Genomic DNA, 13,723 nt, shown 5'->3' with positions numbered 1-13,723 from the left:
CAAAGATGCCTACGTTGACAGTGATAAGTTGGAGCTACTAGGGTAAAAGAGAGAAAGAGAAACAAGCCAAATAGAAAACAGGGCCGCTCTGCACTAATGCAACATTAAATAATAACATTTTGAGTTTGTTTATTCAATTACTATAACCTCAAAACTGCACTTAGAGGCACCAGAAGACAATGACCACAGTAAGCAGCCAAGACCCAACTCTCTTTGGCTTAGCAAAGATTGAGAACCTCTATTTTATGAACTCCAAGAGTGTGTAGAAGTGGTCCACATAGAGTGCCCTGAAGTTGGTGAAGCCAGCAGCCACTCCTATGTTCCTGTACTCAGACTCAGTCCGGTGCTTACCCTTAGCACTGTAGGTTGCCATCACAAAGATGTCCCCCGCCAGAAGTGCCCGAGTTCGCTCGCTGTTGTCGGTGTTCTCCGGCACCACCGGCTCACAGGCTATCACCTTCCCTTTTTCCGGCAGCGCTTTTTGGCAGTTCTCTAAAATCTTTTTGCATTCATCATCGCTCCAAGTAGTTAGAACCCACTGTCCCAAATAAGTGTAAGAAGCTTTCATGTCAATTACATTTCATATCATAAGGATTCGAAGACAATATTGCAACTCGACTTCAAATCCGAGGATCTCAGATTAAACCTAATTTCAGTTAACAAAAACTATTTTAGGGCATGTCTTTGGCCTTTAAGCCTGATAAACAAGCGCATTTAAGATGATTATTACCTATAGGTTGTTTAATTTGGATCTTACACTATGAACATTTCAAATTCAAACAACCTAAATATGTGACCAATTGAATTGGGTATCCTTAAAAAAGGAGAAAAGTGAAAAGAAAACTCAAAACCATATCCTCACACCAGACAATAGCTTCTGTCTCTAGACATTCTCTTCTACCATTAAACACTCTGTTAGAGCAGAAAGCTAGGAAAAGGCTACATCCTTCTCCCATCTTCGAATATTCGGGATGTAGAAATGGAGAACGTGACATCCCCATGATGTTGCTTCGTAACACCATATCCGATTCCTGTTGCAGCTAATTTTTAGTGGCCCTCAGAAGATCACATGCTCACCTCTGTAATGGACATTAAATGAGCTGCACTTTTTGTAGCTATGGTCCTATCCATTTAGGAAGAAGAAAAGAAAACCACTGCAGAGAACAAAGCAGAAAGAGCTTCAAATTTCAAAACCTTCATGAAGATGGCGTCTCCCGCTGGAACTGACTCGAACATGTTACCACCCATGTGCGTCACGCCTGTTGCATGCAACAGAACATTTCAAGAAATATCAGTTTCCCATAGGTCGTGCGTCCCAAACAATTTATGCAGTAAAAGAATCAAGCTTGATGTTGCCCTGATAGCACCAAAAGGTTCAAATATGTTGATTATAAGCAATGAGCTACCTCATTGCTGCTCATTCAATGATGTCACCAATATTTGTTTTCAGGAAATTTTCTTCTTAAATGATCTTGGAATAATCTTTCTCCCCCCCCCCTCCTGTACTAATTAATGATGGTAGGCCAACCAAAGCAACCAAGAAGTGCGTGGTTCTAGTGACTTTCACCAGCTCACCTAGTGGGTGAAGAGTCACATGCCAATGTGTAATAAACATCGTACGTTATGCGTCCTAAAAAAACGCCAGATTACAAATGTACTTTTGGGCTTTTTCCTGCTTGGGGTCCCTAAGTCATGTGCTCCAACTCGGTTTTCCAAAAAGTTGGATGAAAAGAATGAAGGCTTGTTTCTTCAAAGTTGTCCACATGAGGAGCATCATTTGCAGCATTTTCAAGAAATTGGTTTTAGATTCACAATTACAAATAAGAGAGAGAGAGAGAGAGAGAGAGAGAGAGAGCGAGAGATTCGTAACACATAGAAGAGCGAGGACTTATTCAAAACAACAACATATCAAAGTTACCTGCATGGGGAACATCACAAAGCTTTTTTCCTTATCTTTTTTTTTTATCTTATCGCATCACGAGTAAGAGAGAGGGTGAGGTACCTTGGTATCTTGGAGCATCCGCCACAACTTCCGGGAGATCAAAGTTGATGCCTTGCAATCCCGGGTACCTCTGCAGGATCATCGCCAAGCAAGAACCGGAGCTGCCGCCGACGTCCACGACCGTCTTCAGCCCCTCGGACCCGAACCCATCATAGGACTCGAGCAGTGCCCTCACGAACGGCACGGACACCCCACTCATAGCCCTCTGCATCAGCGAGTTGCAGGCGGAGTCCTTGCCGTAGTACTCGTAGGCAGACACGCCATGTGCCTTCTTGAACGCCTCTTGGCTCGAGTCAATGACGGACTCGTGCAGGCAAGTCCATGCCTGAACCAGAGCATCCTGGTGGTGTTGCAGCACGTACGCGCCCAGCGACAAGCCCTGATCGTCGCTCACGAGCGTCCGGCCGACGTCGGTCAGCCTGAAAGCCTTGGCCGGCGGGTTGCCGTGGTCGGGGACCTCTTCGAACACGCCGTGGCCCGCTAGAAGCCGGAGGATGCGTTGGAGGTTGACCGCGTCTGGCTCGGTTGCTAGGCTGAACTTGGCTCGGATCAGGCTCGCGAGCTGTGCGGGTGAGATGGGGAGGTTGGCACCACCTTGCCAGATGAGGTCCGGTAGGTCCAGTTTGACTGCTGTGTGGAGAGCCATGGGCACGCTGATGAGGTTTGCCAGGTGCATCATGGTCAGCCTCGCTTCTTTGTCCTCCATGGCTCTCTCTCTCCCTAGAGCTGCCGCTGCATATCGGATACAAAAATGTCTGTATCAACGCATTTTTAGAGAAGGTAGCGGACGATTAATTTGCCGTACAAAGCTTGGTTCCATAGACTCTGATCCATCCACATCTTATCTTTCTCCGGACGGCATTTCTTTTTCTAGTAGGACTCATCCCACCATTGACAATTTTATCCTCCCGTGCTCTTTACGCTTCTCGTTTTAGTCCTTTGCATTTTTTCAAAAAATATTTTACCGTTCACTATTGTTTACTGCAAAAGAAAAAATCTGCCACAACAATTTTAAATGAAACAAACCACTACATATATGGTCCACCGTTGGTTAAATTATATATCGGAAGCAGTGCCGTAAAAATATTTAAGAGTTGAATTGCAAAGCGACAAAACGAATTACTGCTGTTAAATTAAAAAAAAAGGAACATATAATACACAAATGCAATTGCTTGTGAAATATTTAAAAACAGTAAAGTAATAAACAGCAGTTGGTGAATCAAAATCAAATTGCCACCAATTTTAATTTTTTCTCCGTGTTTGGTGGATAAACAAATATTACATCTACAAACTAACAAAGTGGAAAGAAAATATAACATACCACAAAGATAGCAGTACTCATTCTTTACCGAACGAACAACATCAAGTAAGCATGCAACACATTGTCCCTATTTATCCAGCTTTTTTAATTTCTTCAACATTCACACTAAAAAGAGCTAGAAGCTCGGCACCGGACGGCCTGGTCAGGCACCCATGGGCGCTCTCGCCTGTGTTCAGTAAAATCAAGCAGCTCCATCTATTTATGGAACTCCTTGAGGGTGAAGTAATGGTCCACGTCCGGTGACCTGAAGTTAGTGAAGCCAGCTGCCTCGCCATACTTCCTGTACTCAGACTCAGTCCGATGCCTGACCTTACCACTGTATATTGCCATCAAGAACGAGTCTCCCACCAGAAGAGCCGGAGTTCGCACGCGTCGTTGTTCTCGGGCACCACCGGCTCGCAGACTATCCAGCTTCCCCTTCTCCGGGAGAGCTTTATGGCATTTCTCCCAAGATCTTCTGCCATTCATCGTCTCTAAAACCAGGGAAAATCCACTGTTCCATGCATGCATCAGATGCTTTCCGGTCAGTAGCATTTTATATCACAAGGAATCATGAACACAAGTGGTTGTAGGGGCAGATAACAGTCAAAGGATTCATGAACTGCTTCATACAGGCAATTCACTCGCTCTGGGATGACAGAAAGCGATCAAGGCCTAGGTGATACTGCTTATCTCTAGCTAAGCCCAGTGGGCTTATCTCAAAATATCTCTTCATTCCTCACCCCTTATCCTCGTCAAAATTTATACTCTTTTAACAATAGTACGATTGTAAAAAAGATTTGGCATAATGATGTTATTCCTAAGGCAAAATGGTTTCTTTTCCTTGCACACGAAGGAGAATTACTGACCCTGCATAGATTCCAAAATTTTGGCACTTCCATGGCAGATAGATGCTTATATGCCCACAAGTTAATTTGAGGAAGAGACACTCCAATTTGTTCTTAAAATGTAGAATTGTAACTTCTTTTTGGAGTTTCGTAAGATCCAAATTCAATATATTTGGTGGTGGAAGCGAAGCTTCGAATCTAAGTGAGCCAGAATATGTTGGTGCCCTGCTTTCCCCTATTAGCATGACAAACTTGTGGAAACACAAGAATGATATCCTTCATGAGAAACAGTCCAATGCCTGAAGACATATGTGGCAGTGTTTGAGAAGCGTTCACAGACAGGTTCGCAATGCCACTTGGATCTTCAAATTAAAAAGGAGATCATATTTTTTTGTGGATGAGCGCTACAATCAAACACGACCCTTGGCCTTCCTTTGTTGATTTTTGACATCTCAATTCAATCAGCAAGAGGATGCAGGCACTGATTTGGGTTGGTAGAACACCAAAAAAAAAAAAAAAAAAAACCTATGTGCTGGGATTAGATTTTTTTCAGTCCAATGAGAAATTTGAAGCCTATGATTTCCTGTTCAGCATTCTTTGCAGTCATCTGGAGCTTCAAGAAACAATTTGTCCTATGGCTACGCCACTAATAGAGAGAACGTATAAAAGGAGCACTCAGGAATCAAAAGGCGATGGGTCCACGCTTTTCATTTTTATGGAAACAAACTCTTCAAAAATTAGAAACTGGTTATGTGCACATCCCTATGGATAAAATATTGTATACATTGTGTATAATGACTAAAAATACCATAGACTAAATAAAAAGGGGGGTCCTTTTACAAAGACAAGAAAGGTTATGAAATGGTTAAAAGTTCAAAAAGTGTATATTTCCTTTTTATCAAAAATTCCTAAAATCCCAAACTCTTCCTTTCTTTTTTTCTTGGTACTTGTTTATTGTATGCACCACTTGGTACACACCGCTCAAGTTGGTGCCCAAGATGGAAGTTGTTACTCTCCTTCTTTTTCACCTTCTCTTGATTGAGCCAGAGTGTTGGAGGATTGGGACACCTTATTCTAATAACGTAGGCTTGCTTTCTCCCTTTTGGCTTAGTTTGACTGTGGGAATGCTATACGTTTGACTGTAGAAATGCTATAGGAGTGTTTCATAAATCTACCTCAAAAATTAGAACAAATTAATAGAACATTAATATAGTTCTCTTACTACCAAACAACCGCTTCATGTCTCCCTTTTGTGTCATGTTGTCTTTGCAAGTACCTTTAATCTTTGAGCAATAAAAGGATAGGGTCCCTTGTCTCTCAGCAGGTTGGCATAGAAAAGTTTACCACTCCTTCCTTCAAGACTTTACCTGTTTTTTGGGTAGCCAATGAATGAGCCTCACCATATCACATTGCCACCTATCTATTGGCCATGGCTAATCAGAGCGAAGGTGGTTAGGTACACATTCCTGTGCATGCACCGGGGTGTGTGATGACTAAGACGCTCCATTAAAGTGGTTCCATGACTCGGAGGTGTTCAAATACAAGAAGATTAAAATACCCCGACGTTGATTCCATCTTGTGAGGTCAGTGCGTTCAATCTTGCTTCCATGCTTGAATCTGATCCCGAGTAACCTTCGTATCCTTGCGACTCGGCCCACTTCTATACCGAGCTCATGTGATGTGATGAGTTTCATTTTGCTCCTTAACAAATTTGATTCTTTTTCTCAAAAAAGTTAGGAATCAAGATAACTAATTAGTTAGTCAATTTAGAACTAAACTTTCTCATAATAGAGGTGAGGCTCTTACAGTTAAGATCTCCTTGAAGAAGCGAAGTAAATTATAATATTTTTGGCATGCATGCCTTTGTCAGCTCTTTGGTTTGAACATCTAAAGGTACCCGTGTCGTACCGGAGCAGGTTTTTGACTCCTCCAAATTTATATATATATATATATATATTAAAAGTTTATATTTTAACCCTCATTAAAATTTTGAAATCGACAAAAAAAATCTTGTCTCTGCCACTAAGAAAGTCTTAGGCAAAAAGAGGTAATCTTTCTCTCTAGAGAAGAAACCCAATCCTAACGAAGAAGTTCCTCAGGCATCCAATGAATAACAACAAGTACTTAGCAACACCAAACCAAATACGAAGAGTACTGCCTATTCTTGAACGATCGGATATCATTCTGAAAGGCCGTATATAATGTGGACCTAAAGTCTATCCTTTAAAGGATTCCCTCAGGGGATGGACCAGGGAATAGGACCACTTAGAAGAAATTAGCAGGAAAAACAATTTTCTAACATAGAAGAGAATTGAACATGGAAGAGATTAGTCTCATGGAACGCTTTCGCAAATAAACATGAACTGCTATACCAAATCCCCCGCTGGCCACCGGGGACGATGGAGAGTAAGCAAGCTACCTTGCATTTTAGAAGCCCCCCTATTGTGTCGACGTCCTCGTCATGGTTTCATCCGCTGGCACAAGTCTTGCCGTTTCTCAACTTGTTTCACTTTAGGAAGATCAATCAGTCAGGAAGAGCCAAAAGGAACATTTCCCACCAAAGGATTAGTCCAATAATACCACTCACTGGTAAATAGTGCAAGACTTCTTCTCTACCATTGGATTTTTGGCCTGCAGTCAACAAGGAGAAACCCAAGGAAGCACTTGATAATATATAATGAGTACATGCCCGCCTCTCAAAAAAAAAAAAAAAAAGGACTACTTATGAAAATATTAAAAAATTAAAATGTACATAATTTCATCAAACTTTTTTAAAATGCCACCACTCATTCTTTTTCATTTCTTGCTGCGTATTTGTTGCGCCTCTGAAAATAAAAAAAGGAACAGGACGAAATGAGATTTATGAAAATATTAAAAAACTAAAATCTACATAACTTTGTCAAAAATTTATAAAATGCCACCACTCTTTCTTTCATTTCGGTGCCTATTTGTTGCCTGGAGGAGGTGTTCACGCAACTCAGTCTCCAATCAAAGATAAGATGCTCGCTTTTTTTACAGCCATGATCGCGTCGTGTGTACGCAAAAGAAAACGATGGAGAGAATTAGAGTAATAAGAGTTGCAAAATTTAAAACCTTCGTGAAGATGGCATCTCCTGCAGGACCATGGTCGAACATGTTACCACCTACCTGCCTGTTAAGTACAGTGCATTAAAGAAATGTTGGCTGCCAGACGGGGTGTGCAGTTAAAGAGCCAAGCTTCTGGTTGCCATAATAACATCACAATGTTAAAATATGTCGATTATAAACGATGGGCCATCTTATTGTTGGATCCAATGTCACATATCTTATTATTAGGAAAATTTACTATTCCGCAAAAACCTAGAAATAGCTTTTTTTCCTTGTTTTCACTTTATGATTTCTTCGATCGCTCATGTGCATAAACAGACATTATGCATCTTGGCCTGCTCGAAGATGCAATAATGATGGTCATCCAACTGGAACTGGAGCAACAAATAGTGACTCTGCAGTCTCTCCAGCTGGCCTAGTGGGTACTGTACAAATCTGAGTTTTGTAGATGCACCTAATTTTTTTTGCCTTATTTCTGAACTCAACTCCAAGAGGGATTGCCAAATTTATAGTAGCGGGACATTATTTTACATGCACTATCCATCTTCAAAAAGTAAAAGGAAAGGAGGAGAAAATTGGAGTTCATATTTGATGTGATTTGTCTACCACTTGAACCCAAAAAAGATAATGTTGTATACTGCACGCAGCCATGTTTTTGAATGGTCCTTTTCTTATGACGCAGTCGCTTTCTTCTTTTTCTTGATAAATTAACGAGCTGGGGTAAGGCAGACTCCTTCCCCATATGTAGGGGTAATCGAAGTCTTATTCACTAGCTAGCTACAAACATTAGTAAAAAAAAGAAACTTTCAAAAGAGCTAGGTTCCAAATATATTTTTGGGTAGGGCTGCTTAATGAGTCGAGTCAGTTGGAGTTCGACTGGAACTCAAGTAGTCAAAACTTGACTCCTTTATAAACGTGTCAAGCTTGAATTCAAATGCATGTTCCAAATGTTAAACGAGTGAAGTTCCAGTAGTAGGAACTTGACTCATTTAAACTCAAATAGACTTGATTACATAATGAATACTGAAATATAATGAGAGAATAGTTGAACGAGTTAAAAAAATGAGGCACACTTAATAGGAACAGCTTACGGAAGTCGAGCTCGAGATCACGTTGTATTATGAAGTTGAGTTTGAGTCTGTTTTGTGGAGTCCGACTTGAGCTTTTTGAGTCAGGTTCAGCTTGAGCTGTCCGCATACAGCTCAACTTTTGGGTTTTTTCTTTCTTTGGGGGCCTATGTCATGTACTCGAGATAATTTCTAAAAGTTAGTATGTAATTGAGACCTATATATATATATATATTTCTCAATTTACATACTAGCATTGGCCACAACTTCAAGGAGGTCAAACCGTGCCGCCAACATCCACGACTGTCTTTAAGCCCTTGGATCCAAACCCATCACAGGACTTGAGCAATGTCGTCATGCCACTCCGCTCATGGCTCTCTGCATCATCGGGCTGTAGATGGGGTCCTTGCTGAAGTTGCCCAAGTACTAGTATGCAGTCACCCCATGAGCCTTCTTGAACGCTGGTGCACTCAAGTCTAGCACCACCTCATGCAGGTGAGTCCACGCCTGAGTCCGTGCCTCCAGGTGGTGCCGCAGCACGTATGCGCCCAACGACAGACCCCAATCCTCGGTCCCAAGAGTCCGGCCAAGGTCGGTCAGCCTAAAGGCAGTACGGAGCCATGTGTGGCTGGTGTGGGCCATTGCCCACACCAACCAAAACCAGTACTTAAAAATTTTTACTAGAAAGAGGTTAGATTTGAATACAACCAGATGTAGTGTCTATGGCAAACTCACGTTAATGCCCCATATGCACCAAACCCACTAAGGTAAGTGCTCATTTGGCCATGGCCAGCGGGTTGTAGTAGGGAACCTCTTGAAAGACACCTTGGCTGGCTAGGACCCCGAAGATGCAGCTGGAGGTTGACTGCGTCCGGCGCTGTTGCTATGCCGAACTTGGTCGGGATCAGGCCCTTGAGTTGTTTGGCCGAGACGGGGATCTTGGCACCACCTTGCCAGATTTGATCGGGCTGGTCAAGTTTGACAGCTGTGTGAAGAGCCAGGGGCACGCTCAAGGTGCATCATCGTCATCCTTGCTTCTTTCTCCTCTCCTCCGGCTCTCTCCATCGCTTTCTTGTGTCAGAGCTTCTGCATGTTGGAAAGAAATGGCCAAAGAATTTGATTAGTATGTTAAATTTTAGAAGTGGACCCACAATGTACAAAAAAAATTAATAGTAAGATATTTGAATAATAAACTAATCAACTTACAGTGGTTGAATCAGAATAAATTTTCCGCCAGTCTGGTTCAGCCTAATATTTAACAACCGTTAATGGAAGGATTAACGCTAATGAGCGATCTGCTGCTCAAATTGTCTAAGCTTTTCCTCTGCGCTCCTTCTCAAACGTGGTGTTTCCTACAGAAAAGCAACAAATATATATCGACCGATCCATGCAACACTCAAACAACCGTGGTTAAAGCGTGCAGGAAACAGAGTTACCTTCGACTTTTACAATAAATTCCGGGGACAAAGTTAATAATTCCTTTGTAACGAAAGAAATTTGGGGGACGCAACATTTACAGTAGAAAAATCTCACGCGTCCACCGATCTTGTGCACTAAAGATGGAGATTTTTTTTTCCTTGAATTTTTACTTTTAATGATAAAATCTGGACAATTTGTTTTATATTTCTTAGAAGTAAAAAGAAAACCACGCATTCAATGTAATTATGTAATCAGTTTTGGACTAAAAAAAAAGGAAAAAAAAAATTAGGCTAACACCGAGTCCAACTCAATTGGTAATTACCAGCACTCGATTTTGATTCGGATGTACTCAAACCTGACCAAATTGGATCTCATCTCCGTCATTTTCAAGTGGCCACGTTAAGTTAAAACGGAATAGAAGTTTTGAGATTGAATGCATCACTGTTTGTGCAGAAGCTGTACTGCTGTAGTTAACGATGGATGATACATAGTCTCTGTACAATTTTTTACCCACAAAGGATGGATGTAATTAGCTTCGGAAGCTAAAGGGCTGGCAGGCCAGCGAGAATTTTGAAAAAAAAAAGTTTTACCAGCAGCTAATGTTTTGAAAATTTCTATCATGAGCGACATAAAAAAAAATCTTGCAAAGCACAACTACGGAAAAAACCTTGGCTCTGCCACTGGAGAGTTCAAGCCTCGAGCTCCATAAGCAGTAGTTGTCAACCGCATGCAAATGTATAGGCCATGGTTTGTATGACCAGGGGAAGTCTACCAGCCTCTCAACCAACCGAGGCTTCACTGGGATTCCCTTCTTCTAAGACGCAGTATACTAAAAACCAATATTACATACAAACTAACAAAGTGGAAAGAAAAGAAAACACGCAAAGATCGCACTACTCATTCTTTACCCGAACGAAGGAAGAACATGAAGTAATTAAACAAGCAGCACGCTAGAACATGAAGTAATTAAACAAGCAGCACACTGTCGTTATTTTCCAGCCAATGAAATTTACTCAACATTCACACAAGCAAGGGCCAAAAGTTCGGCAGTAGACGACTAGGCGAGGCAGCCATGGGTGCTCACACCTCCACAGTTCAGTAAAATCAAGCAGCTTCATCTACTTGAGGAACTCCATGAGGGTGAAGTAAGGGTCCACGTCCAGTGACCTGAAGTTACTGAAGCCAGCTGCCTCACCATACTTCCTGTACTCGGACTCAGCCCGGTGCAGGCTCTTGTACATTGCCATCAAGAATATGTCTCCCACCAGAAGTGCTCGAGTCCGCACGCTGGCGTCGGTGTTCTCTGGCGCCACCGGCTCGCAGAGAATCAGCTTCCCCTTCTCCGGCAGAGCTCTGTGGCAGTTCTCCATGATCTTGTGGCATTCTTCATCGCTAAAACCAGCTAAAATCCACTGTTCCAGATATATATGTCATGTGTCGGTCAAATTATTTCATCTTAGAAAAACAAGCGCATCTTCGATTATTATTACCTATAGGTTTTTTAATCTGGATCCTACACTATGAACATTTCAAATTCAAACAAACTGTGACCAATTGAATTGGGTATCCTTAAAAAAAGGAGAAAAGTGAAAAAAAAACTCAAAACCATATCCTCACACCAAACAATAGCGTCTGTCTCTAGACATTCTCTTCTACCATTAAACACTCTGTTAGAGCAGAAAGCTAGTGAAAGGCTCCATCCTTCTCCCATCTTTGAATATTCGGGATGTAGTTTCTTCGTAACATCATATCCGATTTCTGTCACAGCTAATTTTTGGGTGGCCCTCAGAAGATCACATGCCCGTAAGAAGAAGAAAAGAAAACCACTGCAGAGAACAAAGCAGAAAGAGCTTCAAATTTCAAAACCTTCATGAAGATGGCGTCTCCCGCTGGAACTGACTCGAACATGTTACCACCCACGTGCGTCACGCCTGTTGCATGGAACAGTACAAGTCAAGAAATCAGTTTCCCATAGGTCGTGCATCCCAAACAATTTATGCAGTAAAAGAGCCAAGCTTGATGTTGCCCTGATAGCACCAAAACGTTGAAATATGTTGATTATAAACAACAAGCTACCTTATCGCTGCACATTCAATTATGTCACCAATATTTCTTGTTATCGGGAAATTTTGTTCATAAAAGATCTTGCAACAATATTTCTTTTTCCCTCTTATGCTTTTGGCCGTGTACAAACTAATGATGGTAGGCTAGCCAAAGCAACCAAGAAGTGCATGGTTCTAGTGACTTTCACCACTAACAGATGAAAAGAGTGACGAGGGAATGCTTAGTTGTCAGACGCCACTATCAAGAACACAAAGAAGATTTACACGCCAACTAAAGTTGGAAACCTTGGTACCCCTTAAGATGACGTCGAAAGACAACCATATCTCAATGCCTAAAGCAATCCAACGGGTGATCACCATCCTAGATAAAACCCTAACCATGGACAAAGGTGGGTTTGCGAGAGAGGTGTCCAAAACATTCTAATCACAAAACAAGCTAACGGTTTCCAAGCGTCACTGTGCCACTCTACGTGCCAGCAAAGCTTTTCCCTTAGTTTTAGCACAACAAGTCTGTCACCTCATTTGTCATCTGTCGCATATCTTTCTTAGAGAACATTTGCTAGAATTCTGTGTCATTTCCTGAAGGAATTCGACACAGATCTGCTCAATTTTGAGCTTAAAATCGGACTCATAGACCTTTCTTCGTTCTTATCGAATCTGAATTTGCATTTGTGAATATCCATTGAAGTGGACATGAGAGAGAGAGAGAGATTCGTAACATATAGAAGAGTGAGGACTTATTCATCCAAATCAACAACCATATCAAAGCTACCTGCATGGGGAATATCACAAAGCTCTTCGAAGGACCTTTTATTTTTTCTTATCACATCACGAGTAAGAGAGAGGGTGAGATACCTTGGTATTGTGGAGCATCGGCCACAACTTCGGGGAGATCAAAGTTGATGCCATGCAATCCCGGGTACCTCTCCAGGATCATCGCCAAGCAAGAACCGGTGCTGCCGCCGACGTCCACGACCGTCTTCAGCCCCTCGGACCCGAACCCGTCATAGGAATCTAGCAGTGCCCTCACGAACGGCACGGACACCCCGCTCATAGCCCTCTGCATGAGCGAGTTGCAGGCGGAGTCCTTGACGTAGTACTCGTAGGAAGACACGCCATGAGCCATCTTGAACGCCTCTTGGCTGGAGTCAAGAACGGACTTGTGTAGGTAAGCCCATGCCTGAACCAAAGCATCCTGGTGGTGTTGCAGCACGTACGCGCCCAGCGAAATGCCCTGATCGTCGGTCACGAGCGTCCGGCCGACGTCGGTCAGCCTGAAAGCCTTGGCCGGCGGGTTGCCGTGGTCGGGGACCTCTTCGAACACGCCGTGGCTGGCTAGAAGCCGGAGGATGCGTTGGAGGTTGACCGCGTCTGGTTCAGTTGCTAGGCTGAACTTGGCTCGGATCAGGCTCGCGAGTTGTGCGGGTGAGATGGGGAGGTTGGCACCACCTTGCCAGATGAGGTCGGGTATGTCCAGTTTGACTGCTGTGTGGAGAGCCATGGGCACGCTGATGAGGTTGGCCAGGTGCATCATGGTCAGCCTCGCTTCTTTGTCCTCCATGGCTCTCTCTCTCCCTAGAGCTGCCGCTCATATCGGATACAAAAATGTCTGTATCAACGCATTTATAGAGAAGGTAGCAGACGATTATTTTGCCGTACAAAGCTTGGTTCCATAAACTGTGATCCATCCACATCTTATCTTTCTCTCCGGACAGCATTTCTTTTTCCACTTTTTTATTTTTTTTCATTTAATAAGACTCATTCCACCATTACAGGCCATTGACAATTTTATCCTCGCGTGCTCTTTGTGCCTTTCCTTTTAGTCCTCCACATTTTTTTTAAAATATTTTACTGTTCACTATTGTTTTTTGCAAAAGAAGAAAAAAAATCTGCCACAACAATTTGAAATGAAAAAAGCCATACCTATATGGTCCACC

The 13,723-nt window shown here is 42.5% G+C and overlaps 2 protein-coding genes across 2 annotated transcripts; both read right to left on the bottom strand.

The window, feature by feature from the left end:
- Nucleotides 1-71: 71 nt before the first annotated feature.
- LOC116253428 (nicotinate N-methyltransferase 1-like) lies at nt 72-2,817 on the bottom strand. Its single transcript, XM_031628235.2, has 3 exons — nt 2,003-2,817; nt 1,195-1,259; nt 72-538 (listed from the first exon to the last, which is right to left on the bottom strand). The coding sequence occupies exons 1-3, from the start codon at nt 2,706-2,708 to the stop codon at nt 239-241; spliced, it is 1,071 nt and encodes a 356-aa protein (XP_031484095.1). The 5' UTR covers nt 2,709-2,817; the 3' UTR covers nt 72-238.
- A 7,773-nt stretch (nt 2,818-10,590) lies between these two features.
- LOC116253429 (nicotinate N-methyltransferase 1-like) lies at nt 10,591-13,367 on the bottom strand. The gene is made up of 3 exons (XM_031628236.2): nt 12,642-13,367; nt 11,590-11,654; nt 10,591-11,135 (listed from the first exon to the last, which is right to left on the bottom strand). The coding sequence occupies exons 1-3, from the start codon at nt 13,345-13,347 to the stop codon at nt 10,842-10,844; spliced, it is 1,065 nt and encodes a 354-aa protein (XP_031484096.1). The 5' UTR covers nt 13,348-13,367; the 3' UTR covers nt 10,591-10,841.
- Between the last annotated feature and the right edge of the window lie 356 nt (nt 13,368-13,723).

The sequence above is a fragment of the Nymphaea colorata genome, chromosome 4 (assembly GCF_008831285.2).
Source record: "Nymphaea colorata isolate Beijing-Zhang1983 chromosome 4, ASM883128v2, whole genome shotgun sequence".
NCBI lineage: Eukaryota > Viridiplantae > Streptophyta > Magnoliopsida > Nymphaeales > Nymphaeaceae > Nymphaea > Nymphaea colorata.
This window is presented reverse-complemented; position numbering and strand designations above follow the sequence as displayed.